Source organism: Seriola lalandi, unplaced genomic scaffold, assembly GCF_002814215.2.
Source record: "Seriola lalandi dorsalis isolate HSWRI2012SDOR001 ecotype SW California unplaced genomic scaffold, Sedor1 jcf7180002054928, whole genome shotgun sequence".
NCBI classification, from domain to species: Eukaryota; Metazoa; Chordata; class Actinopteri; order Carangiformes; family Carangidae; genus Seriola; species Seriola lalandi.
The window spans coordinates 534,926-546,132 of NW_019525480.1; the positions used below are offsets into that span (position 1 = coordinate 534,926).

An 11,207-nucleotide genomic window follows, 5' to 3' on the forward strand; every position below is an offset into this window, starting at 1 on the left:
GGGGGTATTCATCCTGGTCATGCATGACGAACTCAGACCAACTTGTGTTCAGTTTTACCAACGATAATCTTGAAGGTGTCATCCTCCACCCTGGTTCTCTCCTGCCCTCAGGGTAACACGCTCCCCGGCGTGCTGAAGTTTCACGGGCTGATCACCACCTTCGAGATGATCATGGCCGACTGCCCGGAGCTGAAGAAGCTGCACTGGCGCTGCGTGGTGATCGACGAGGCTCACCGCCTGAAGAACAGGAACTGCAAACTGCTGGAGGGGCTCAAACTCATGAACCTGGTCAGTCTGTGTGTTTGATATTGGCAGCTGATGGATTTTTGGTCAAATATAATGAAGCAATAATTCGGTAGAGTTGGCTACGTAGCATTAGCTAAACCTACACGTAGCTTCTTTAAGTTTAAAGTGTTTTGGTTCGTTTGGTTGAAGAAGTCGGTTTATCAATAAAAACAAAATGCAACAATGTGACAAGGAAATTTTTTATTTTCCTCTATTAAGTGATTACAAAACAAAAATAGTGAGATTGAGCCGAACTCATGACAGAGGAGACAACAAACACGTAAGAAAAGACAAAAATAAATAAATAAAAATAATTTTAGATTAATTTCTAGTAGAAAAACAAATGTTGAAAAAAAAGAAAGAAATATAATAAAAATAAAATAAATGTAAAATAAAAAATGATGAGCATACTACACACATAAACACACAGCGTCAACCTGTACATGCTCATGATTATAACACGATCAAGAAGACGTGACGTCAAAGACCGATTCCCCGTCTCCAACACGAAACCGAACTCAGTCCCACCTCTTCCTGCTATCACAGCCGCTCTTCATCCGATTCATTTAAATAGGTAATTAATACATAAAGTAATTACTTCAATTCAGATTAAATGTTGAAATGATTTACATCAGCTCAGTAAATTATCAAGTTTGTGAAAATATAATGAGACTGTGACGTTTCTCAAATGAACAGAAATGTCATATTGCTTGTTTTTCCATCATCTTGTTGCAGCCTCTTCTTCTTCTTCTTCTTCTTCTTCTTCTTCTCTTCTTCTTCTTCTTCTGTGGTTCAGCGGCGTCCTTCGTGCTGATGTTTGTTTTGTTTTTCCAGGAACACAAGGTTCTGCTGACGGGAACCCCTCTGCAGAACTCTGTGGAGGAGCTGTTCAGTCTGTTGAACTTCCTGGAGCCGCTGCAGTTTCCCTCCGAGAGCAGCTTCCTGGAAGAGTTTGGTGACCTCAAAACAGACGAACAGGTAGGTTCAGGTAACCGGAGATGGGATAAAACCGCCTCCAGTGATGTCACTCGAGTCGGCGTTGGTGTCTGAGGAAAGTTAAGAAAATAAAAATAAAAAAAAACAGCCTGGGGATGTGGAGTTGAGGAAAGAAGAGAGCTCGCTCCTCGTCTCTGCTGCAGGCTCCAGCTGAACTCTTTGTGGCAGAGATGCATTGTGGGTAATGTAGGTGGCAGGTTTTGACAAGGAAGAACAAAGTGTGAAATAAAAAAAAAAGACAATATCTCAGGTTCTGCTGCTTCTATTTTTGGGAATGTTGTTAAAGTGTCAATCTGTGTGTGGGAAGGCTTTTACTGTGAAAAGCAGCCGCAGGAAGCTGGCAGTGCTTGTATTAAATGCATGCCATAACGTTGCTGTTCTTCTTCAGCACCTCTGTGACCCTGTGTTTTTGCCTCTTGGGCTCAGCTGTGATTTTGTTGGTTGGTTTTATTTTGAAAAACCCTCTCAGTATGAACTTAAAGAGGACATTTGCAGTTGTGTCACATTCACACCTCCCCCCTCCCCCTCCCTCTGTCTCCACCAGGTGAAGAAGCTTCAGGCCATTTTGAAACCCATGATGTTGCGGCGACTGAAAGACGACGTGGAAAAAAACCTGGCGCCCAAAGAAGAGACCATCATCGAGGTAGACGAGCTGATTCTCCCGCTCTTCCCTCCGCTGCGGACGACTCCTGTCCCACCTCCTTCTGCTGTTGTGAATTAAATCCTTCAACAGAAGCGTCGTCTTTAATGAGGCCACTAATGAGAGCTGTTTTTATCAGAATTATTCGTCTTAAGTCTTTATGAGTCTCGTTAATCACAACTTCATTCAAAATTAAAGTAAATGAAATTAAAGTGAAGTTCATTAAAAGTGAAGGGAAGGAGTTTAAAGTGTTTCAGAACAAGACCTCTCCTCCTTGTCTCCTCTCCTCCTTGTCTCCTCTCCTCCTTGTCTCCTCTCCTCTTTGTCTCTCTCTCCTCCTTGTCTCCTCTCCTCTTTGTCTCCTCTCCTCCTTGTCTCCTCTCCTCCTTGTCTCCTCTCCTCCTTGTCTCCTCTCCTCCTTGTCTCCCCTCCTCTCCTCCTTGTCTCTTCTCCTCCTTGTCTCCACTCCCCTCTCCTTGTCTTGTAATGAATGAAGCAGATTTTCCACCAGGCACTGCTACCGTCTTCATACTGTGTGTGTGTGTGTGTGTGTGTGTGTGTGTGTGTGTGTGTGTGTGTGTGTGTGTGTGTGTGTGTCCTGCAGGTGGAGTTGACCAACATCCAGAAGAAATACTACCGAGCCATCTTAGAGAAGAACTTCTCCTTCCTGTCTAAAGGAGCGAACCAACACAACATGCCCAACCTCATCAACACCATGATGGAGCTCCGCAAGTGCTGTAACCACCCCTACCTGATCACAGGTGACCACACACACACACACACACACAATATTAAAATAATAATAATATTTAAAATGTTAAACTGCAAAATCATGAAGTGCAACTCCAGTTTAATATTTTCTGATTGGTGTAATCCACTGAACAGATCCGTTTCCTCTGCAGAGAAGCTTCTCTCTCACTGCAGTCCGCCGAGCTGCAGACACACCGGGCTTCTACAGGGAATAGGAGATGGCACTCTGATTAAATCTTTATTTTTTATATTTTTATTGGAGGTTACGCCCAAAACACTCCCGTGATTAATTAAGAGACTAAGTAGAAACCTTTGAAACCAGCTGCCATTAAACCAGCACAAGTGGATCTGGACCCTAAATGCAGCTGCTCTGTGCTCTTTAGTCTCCCTCCCTCCCTCACCTGTGAGCCCTTGTCTTCTTTCTTTCTTCCAGGAGCAGAGGAGAAGATTCTGGAAAGCTTCAAGAAATGCCACAGTCCGGACGCGCCGGATTTCCAGCTGCAGGCCATGATCCAGGCGGCCGGTAAACTGGTGCTGATCGACAAGCTGCTTCCCAAGCTGCTGGCCGGGGGACACAAAGTCCTGGTCTTCTCCCAGATGGTCCGCTGTCTGGACATCCTGGAGGACTACCTCATCCAGAGACGGTGAGGAGGGAGGGAGGGAGGGAGGGAGGGAGGAGGGGAACGTGAACAAAAGAAAAGGGAAATGTGGAAGGAGAAACAGAAAAATGGAGATTTGGGAGACGAACGATGGACGTGATGCAACATCGAGAAAGAGAGATGGTGAGTCCCTTGACATTTATGTACTGTACCTCTGTTTTCTCCAGGTACACGTACGAACGCATCGACGGCCGCGTGCGAGGGAACCTGCGGCAGGCGGCCATCGACAGGTTCTGCAAGCCGGACTCGGACCGCTTCGTTTTCCTGCTGTGCACCAGAGCCGGAGGGCTGGGCATCAACCTGACGGCCGCCGACACCTGCATCATCTTCGACTCGGACTGGAACCCGCAGAACGACCTGCAGGTGGGTGCAGAGCTCGACAACATAATCTGATCATGAGAAAACGGGAGATCATCCGCCCGAATCGCAGCGTTCTTCTCACTGCGCTGAGTTCGCTGCTCGTCTCAGCTCTTTAATATGTGGCGGCAGTTGTGTTGCCTTCAGGGACTGCAGCAAACGACAAAATGTGCGCTTCAAAGGACGACTCTGCCTTGAATAATGAAGTGAGTGCAGCGTTACCTGACTGTGGCTGAGAGTCTCTCCCCAACAGTTCTCATGCAGCACATTTACTTATCATGTCAGGCATCAGGTAAACAGAAGATTTCTTCTTCTTTGGTTTCAACATCGTTTGCTGTTAAATGAGCAGCTTGATGAGTCTCACTCTGATTAACCTGCCGGAGAAGTTCGTCATGAACTGTCTCTAAACAAAAGAAATTGTCTTTTTTTTTTTTTGCTAAAGACATTAAACATTTAGATTATTATCCTTGTAAAGTGACGTTTTGTGTTTCAGCTCATTATTCATTTAAAAAAAAAAAAACTCATCAAATTGTGATTCTGATTGATTTCTCCTCATCAAACTTAATGATGGTTTGATGGAATTTAAAGCACACAGCGGCAGCTGTTTTAAAATGTAGCTAATATTTTTTTTTTTTAAGTTATCGGATAATCGGATAATTCAATAATATTGCAATATTTCCCGCCAAAATGCAGGACAGCTGAGTGACAGGAAGGACTGAGGGGAATGAGCCTTTAATCCATCTGAAGGTTGTATTGAGGGCAGGAGAGTCAATAAGCTGTGTGTGTGTGTGTGTGTGTGTGTGTGTGTGTGTGTGTGTGTGTGTGTGTGTGTGTGTATTGGACACTTACGTGTTTCCCTGAACACAAGAAACACTAGATCTACTTCACATTGAAGGTTGTGTCACTGTCACTGACTCCTCATCGTTTGGTTGTGTGTGTTTATTTATTGCACATTACTCGGACTCTGCAGGAATAAACATAAACACAGTGTAACTGTCGGCTGCAGATGTTATTATTTACACACGGACATGTTTGTTTCATGATGCAAAACAATTTCTCACACCTCCCTGCAGCTGCACAGATTCATATCTCAGTTATGTGTCGACCTTTTAACATTTCAGCATCAGGCTAATATTGAATCTTGTGATATTTCACAACATTTCCAATATGTTTAATAATTTTTTAGACTTATACCTGAAGCATTAAATGTAATAATATGATTGTAGTATAAAAAAAATCCCACCTGCCCACCTAGTGATAATATTGTGTATTGCAATATTTGCGTCGGCCTGTATTGAGATATGAACTTCTGGATATCACCCAAGTCGAACAGGAAGTTATCTCAGGTTAGAAACATTAATGTGAATCTTACTTTGAATTTCCCTTTTCTTCAATTCATACAGAAAAACATGAATTTCCCCAAAAGCATTCGGAACAAAAACACCTGTTGCAGTGACATCACAACGCTTTACACTCATGTTGTCCTTCATGCCGCAGGCTCAGGCACGCTGCCACCGGATTGGTCAGAGCAAAGCGGTGAAAGTCTACAGGCTGATCACCAGGAACTCGTACGAGAGGGAAATGTTCGACAAGGCGAGTCTGAAGCTCGGCCTGGACAAAGCCGTCCTGCAGGACATCAACCGAAAAGGAAGCCTGAACGGGGTGAGAGCCTGCAGACGTCTGGTCCACAGGCCTGCTGTCTGATGACAAAGAGCGTGACTCCTGACCTGTGTGTGTGTGTGTGTGTGTGTGTGTGTGTGTGTGTGTGTGTGTGTGTGTGTGTGTGCAGGTGCAGCAGCTTTCGAAGCTGGAGGTGGAGGATCTGTTGAAAAAAGGAGCGTACGGCGCCCTGATGGACGAGGAGGACGAGGGCTCCAAGTTCTGCGAGGAAGACATCGACCAGATCCTTCAGAGACGGACTCAGACCATCACCATCCAGTCTGAGGGGAAGGGATCCACGTTCGCTAAGGTAGAAATCCTGAAACGAAGGGAGAAGTCTCAACTCTGACAAGCGGTTTGATATTTTCTCTCAGAGTCTACGAGGAGGAAACACATGCAGAGGAAACAGATGCTAAACATTTGCACTGGAATCAGCAGCTTCGGTCCAAACGTCTGTCACAACCCAGTGAACATCAGCCAGAATCTGACTCTGTTCTCTCCTCCGTCTCTCTGTTTTTCTTTCCTCAGGCCAGTTTCATCTCGTCTGGTAACAGAACAGACATTTCTCTGGACGACCCAAACTTCTGGCAGAAATGGGCCAAGATCGCTGAGGTGGAGATCGACTCCAAATCTGAGAAGGTAACAGAAGGAGGGAGGGAGGATGGGGGGAAAGGAAGTAAGAGAAATTAAGGTGTTCCAAAGAAAAGATGGCACAAGGAAAATGAGAAAAAAACAAAAGAACAGAAAGAAAAAATGAAGATGTGCAGGAAATGAACAAAAGTGAAGGAAGGGACAGAGACGCTGGAGAGAGTGATGAATGGGACAAAGATAAAAGGACACAGAGGGAGAACAGGTGGGGTGGATGGAGGAGACGAGACGAGGTGCAACATAAGGTCTGGAAGGAAAAATGGACGCAGTCCAAGTTGGTGAAACAAAGATGGAGGGAGGGGAAGACGAGCCGAGCTCCAGAAGTGGGAAAAGAGAAAACGAAGGAAGAATGGGAGAAAGAAAAGAGGAGGACTCGCTCTCTTCCTTTTCCTCTACTCCTTGTGTCCTCTCCTTTCCTCCTTATTTCCTCTCTCCTCTACTCCAATCTCTTTTCTCTCTCCTTTCCTCCTTGTCTCCTCTCCTCTCTTGTTTCCTCTCCTCTCCTCCTTGTCTCCTCTCCTCTCTTGTTTCCTCTCCTCTCCTCCTTGTCTCCTCTCCTCTCTTGTTTCCTCCTGTCTCCTCTCCTCTCATGTTTCCTCTCCTCTCCTCCTTGTCTCCTCTCCTCTCTTGTTTCCTCTCCTCTCCTCCTTGTCTCCTCTCCTCTCTTGCTTCCTCGTCTCTCCTCCTTGTCTCCTCTCCTCTCTAACAGATGGATTGCCTTAATGAATAAAGCAGATTGTTCACCAGGCTCTGCTACTGTCTTCACACTGTGTGTGTGTGTGTGTGTGTGTGTGTGTGTGTGTGTGTGTGTGTGTGTGTGTGTGTGTGTGTAATAATTGAAACCCTCAGTGAGCAGAAGCACAGTGTGTGTTTTTATCTCCTCGGGTGTCTCTGTCCTGTGAAGATAAAAACTCCTCCTTTCCCTCTCTACCTGTGTGTCTCACCTGTTCCCCTCTGTGACCCAGGAGTCCCTGGTGATCGACACGCCCCGGGTGAGGAAACAGACCCGTCACTACAACTCCTTCGAGGACGACGAGCTGATGGAGTTCTCGGAGCTCGACAGCGACTCGGAGGAGAGGCCGTGCCGCACCCGTCGCCTGGGCGACCGCAGCCGGCGGTACCTCCGCGCCGAGTGTTTCCGGGTGGAAAAGAACCTGCTAATCTTCGGGTACGACCCGGGACACGTTATATAATATAATTCACCTCTGACCACATATTCACACCTAAGTGTCCTGTAGGTTTGCAGATCTGATACCTGACACTTCCTGCTCCTTGGACATCCCAGAATAACAATATGAAAACTGATTTACTCGACTATACGTGAAGTGTTTTTCACTTCACACAAACCTCTTAACACTCACACAATAAAAAGCTGCTCGCGAGCTCGTAATCGTTTGTTGACTAAGTTGGTTTCTTACAAGCTCAAGTGTGAACATAAATCTACCAAATATAAAAACACAACACGGTAAATTTCCACTGTGGTTTGAGGTGAAAGAAATAAACTCTACTTTTGATCACACATTTGTTTCAGCTGAAAGGAAAAACATATATATATCTATTATTAGTCTCAGTTCTTCTCTATGACACATTTTACCCCCCCCCCCTCTGTGTTTGCAGCTGGGGTCGGTGGAAGGACATCCTGAACCACGGTCGGTTTAAATGGCACCTGGCAGAGAGAGATATGGAGGTGATCTGTAGGTGAGGAAAACAAATCTGCGTTTATGTTTTTACTTTATAAAAATCCTGGGATGTGCAGAATGATTTACAGTGGGTGTAACACCTGCAAACAGCAGGTGCTGTATTAAAAAAAAGTGGATTAAGAAAAAATAAGGTGTTTGTTTTTGGTGCAGGGCTCTGCTGGTTTACTGCCTCAGACACTATAAAGGTGACGACAAGATCAAGAGCTTCATCTGGGACCTGATCACACCCACCAAGGAAGGCCAGGACCAGGCGCTGCTCAACCACTCCGGTTAGCGTTTCACTGTTTACACCTGCACTGTAGCGTTAGCCACCGCGTCAGCTAGCATCAAAGGTTACGCCACAGATTTGGCGTCGCACTCAACAAGAACAAAGACGCAGAAAATCGATCGTTTCCCAGCTAAATCTAGCACTTACATTACCCAGAATGCAACTTGACCACAGACCAAGCCTTGGCCAATATTTGATAATATTGAATACCTCAATATTTCCCATTACATGCTGTATTTTTTATATATTCTTTGTTTGTTTGTTTGTTTTTGCAGTTTTGCACAGTTTTAAAGGCAAAAGTAACTAGTAAAAATTGATGATAATGTTATTTTTGCTCTGGTTCTGTAACAAACAAACATGTTGCCTTATGTCAGCAGAATATAATGTCTCTGTAGCACCATTATCATTTATAATAGGATGTTATGACACATTAAACCTCCTGCAATTTGGATAATATTCAGATTCATTTTTCATCCCTAATTATATATATTATTAGAAATATATAACTATGTATTATTAAAAAACAAACAACCAAAACATAAAATAAAACAACATAATTCTTTTATGAATATATGATTATATATCGTGATACACAATAACATCGATTGTGGTGATATTTGGACTGGACTGTATCCAGATTGAACATTTTGGATTTGACTGTGTCCCAGGTTTGTCAGCTCCGGTTCCTCGGGGTCGGAAGGGGAAGAAGCTGAAGAACCAGTTGAATGTTCCCGGTGAAGTGAAGAACGCCGACTGGCTGGTCCATTGTAACCCTGAGGTGGTTCTGCAGGACGAGAGCTACAAGAAACACCTGAAGCAGCACTGCAACAAGTCAGTTTCACCACCGGCTCCGGTGAACAGGAGTAAAACAGACGTCACCTCTGACCTTAACCAAACACAAAAATGATTTTCTGTGATCTACAGCGGTATGATATAGTATGTTTGATGTGTTTAAGCTCAACTAGTTCAGCTGTGTAATTTACGAGCAGCAGGTCAAAAGCTACTAGAAACACTACAGTCAGCAGCAGAGCACAGAAACATAAGTACAGAGACGTGGCCCGCATGGTTGTTCATCCTAAAGCCGCTCGAGGACTTTAATTTCACCCTGAAGCTCTGAGCTGTTTATTTCCAGCGTGAAGTGTTTACTCCTGTGTATCAGTGTGTGAGGCAGCAGCTTTTAATTACCCTAGCTCTCGAAGAGCCTGCTGACAGGAGGACTGTGGTTTACGGCGGAGGCGAGAGTCTGAGCGAGCCGAGCTTCAGTCCACTCAGAGCCAGACGCTGATCTTTGACCGTGCTGCCTGTCTCTCCTCAGGGTGCTGCTCAGGGTGAGGATGCTGTACTACCTGAAGGTGGAGGTGCTGGGTGAGGCAGCCAATCAGGCTGTAGAGGGGATACCTGCCAGGTGAGGAGCACGTTCATCATGCTCTGCCTGTTAAAGTAGATTTTTTAAATTTTATTTGGTGAGGCAAGACAAAGACAAGATGGGTGATATAACCTAACCTAACCTAACCTAACCTAACCTAACCTAACCTAACCTAACCTAACATGACATGACATGACATGACATGACATGACATAACATAACAAAATAATATAGCATAACATAACCTAGCATAACATAGCATAATGTAACATGGCTTAGCGTGGTGTCATACACCTCTAGTGTGACGAAACAACTGACATCTTTGTTATTGTTATAATATTTTGACTTATTGGGAGGAAGAGAGAAAAAACAAACAAAAAAACAAAAATTTTCCCCCTTTCTTTCCTTTTCTTTTCCCTCTTTCTTTTCCTTCCTTCTTTATCCTCCCTTTTCCCTCTCCTCTCCCCTTCTTGGGGTCTAGGTAGAAATTCAGTTCAACAGTTTACCTGATGGTTTGTTGATAAACTTGACTGACATTTAACTTCACCGACGTCTCTAAAACCTGACGTAGCGATGGTTTACATGAGGGTTTACACGAGCAGTCAGCGGCGTCGACAGATTTCTGATCGAGCGGCTGGGTGTTTGTTTGTCTGTGTTGTCAGTGAGCTGCGGCGTCCTGACGTGACACTGACGGATGGATTGTTTGCTTGTGTGTGTGTGTGTGTGTGTGTGTGTGTGTGTGTCTTGTTGTGACAGTAAACTGGAGGTGTCGCTCCCAGACATCGACTACATCGAGATTCCAGCGACGTGGTGGGATGCTGATGCTGACAAGTCTCTGCTCATAGGAGTCCACAAACACGGTGAGGACCGGCATCACTTCTCAGCAACCAAATGTTTCTTTCAGGTTTATTCACACATGGACAAAAATACTGATAAATATTTTCCATCTTGTGATTTCAGGATGATTTGTGTTTTTTATTAAAGCTTGACTTCTATGTGTAGAAGATTTAAGATGCAGCCACACAATGTTTAAACAGCTGTGAACAATCAATCAGGGAAGAAATCTGTGTCTGTGTGTGTGTGTGTGTGTGCGCACCTAGATTTGTGTTATTGTCATTTCTGTGAAGCCCCAGAAACAGAAACAGCATCAGACCATCACAGGACACTGATTATTGTCAGCTCGTTCACAGGAGGACAACCAACCAACCCTGGAAGAGGAAGGGGATGTTCTCTGTTTGTGTGTGTGTCTGTGTGTGTGTGTGTTCTTTGTCAGTGTTTTTAATTGTGTGTCTCTCCATCAATGCTTGTCCTTGGACAGGATACGAGCGGTACAACGCCATGCGTGCTGATCCAGAACTGTGTTTCCTGGAGAGGGTGGGGATGCCAGATGTCACCGCGCTGTCTGCTGAGCAGGGGGGAGGAGAGGTGGCCACCGACATCGCCGACAGGTAGGACACGCACACAGCTACACAAATACACAGATTTGGAAAAAACCTATTTAGACAAAGGCATGCTGGGATATCACACGAGATCCAAACACATAAAATAAGTTTGAATATTTTAGGATGAAAATAAAAGTGATATTTGAAATCGAACAATATTCCTTTTAAAACAAACAGCTGTTAAAAACTGTTCCAATCTGGGAATTTAAGAGTTGTTAGAAACACGTGCAGTGGAATTTAAAGTCGTAAAATAAAGTTTAAACAGAACATGATGGTGAACTTTGAACATTTTAAATAATACCTGCTAATAAACACATTAAAAAAACATACAAGAACACAGGAAACTCTTCTGTAGTTGTTCTTTCAGCCATCGGTTCTGAGGTCCTTCAAACTACCCGGCCCTACATTTGTTGTGTAGTTTCTAAGATTAAACACAG

At 44.5% G+C, this 11,207-nt stretch overlaps 1 protein-coding gene across 1 annotated transcript in view; it reads left to right on the top strand.

The window, feature by feature from the left end:
* Positions 1-11,207, top strand: part of chd6 (chromodomain helicase DNA binding protein 6) — a 93,733-nt gene that overhangs the window by 65,273 nt on the left and 17,253 nt on the right. The window contains exons 15-30 of the mRNA XM_087170104.1: positions 112-288; positions 1,120-1,263; positions 1,826-1,924; positions 2,526-2,682; positions 3,105-3,315; positions 3,498-3,693; positions 5,185-5,349; positions 5,477-5,656; positions 5,875-5,985; positions 6,960-7,162; positions 7,612-7,692; positions 7,845-7,963; positions 8,631-8,793; positions 9,278-9,367; positions 10,085-10,188; positions 10,647-10,776. Of these exons, the coding sequence (XP_087026230.1) occupies positions 112-288; positions 1,120-1,263; positions 1,826-1,924; positions 2,526-2,682; positions 3,105-3,315; positions 3,498-3,693; positions 5,185-5,349; positions 5,477-5,656; positions 5,875-5,985; positions 6,960-7,162; positions 7,612-7,692; positions 7,845-7,963; positions 8,631-8,793; positions 9,278-9,367; positions 10,085-10,188; positions 10,647-10,776 (2,330 nt within the window). The remainder of the gene's footprint in view (positions 1-111; positions 289-1,119; positions 1,264-1,825; positions 1,925-2,525; positions 2,683-3,104; positions 3,316-3,497; positions 3,694-5,184; positions 5,350-5,476; positions 5,657-5,874; positions 5,986-6,959; positions 7,163-7,611; positions 7,693-7,844; positions 7,964-8,630; positions 8,794-9,277; positions 9,368-10,084; positions 10,189-10,646; positions 10,777-11,207) is intronic.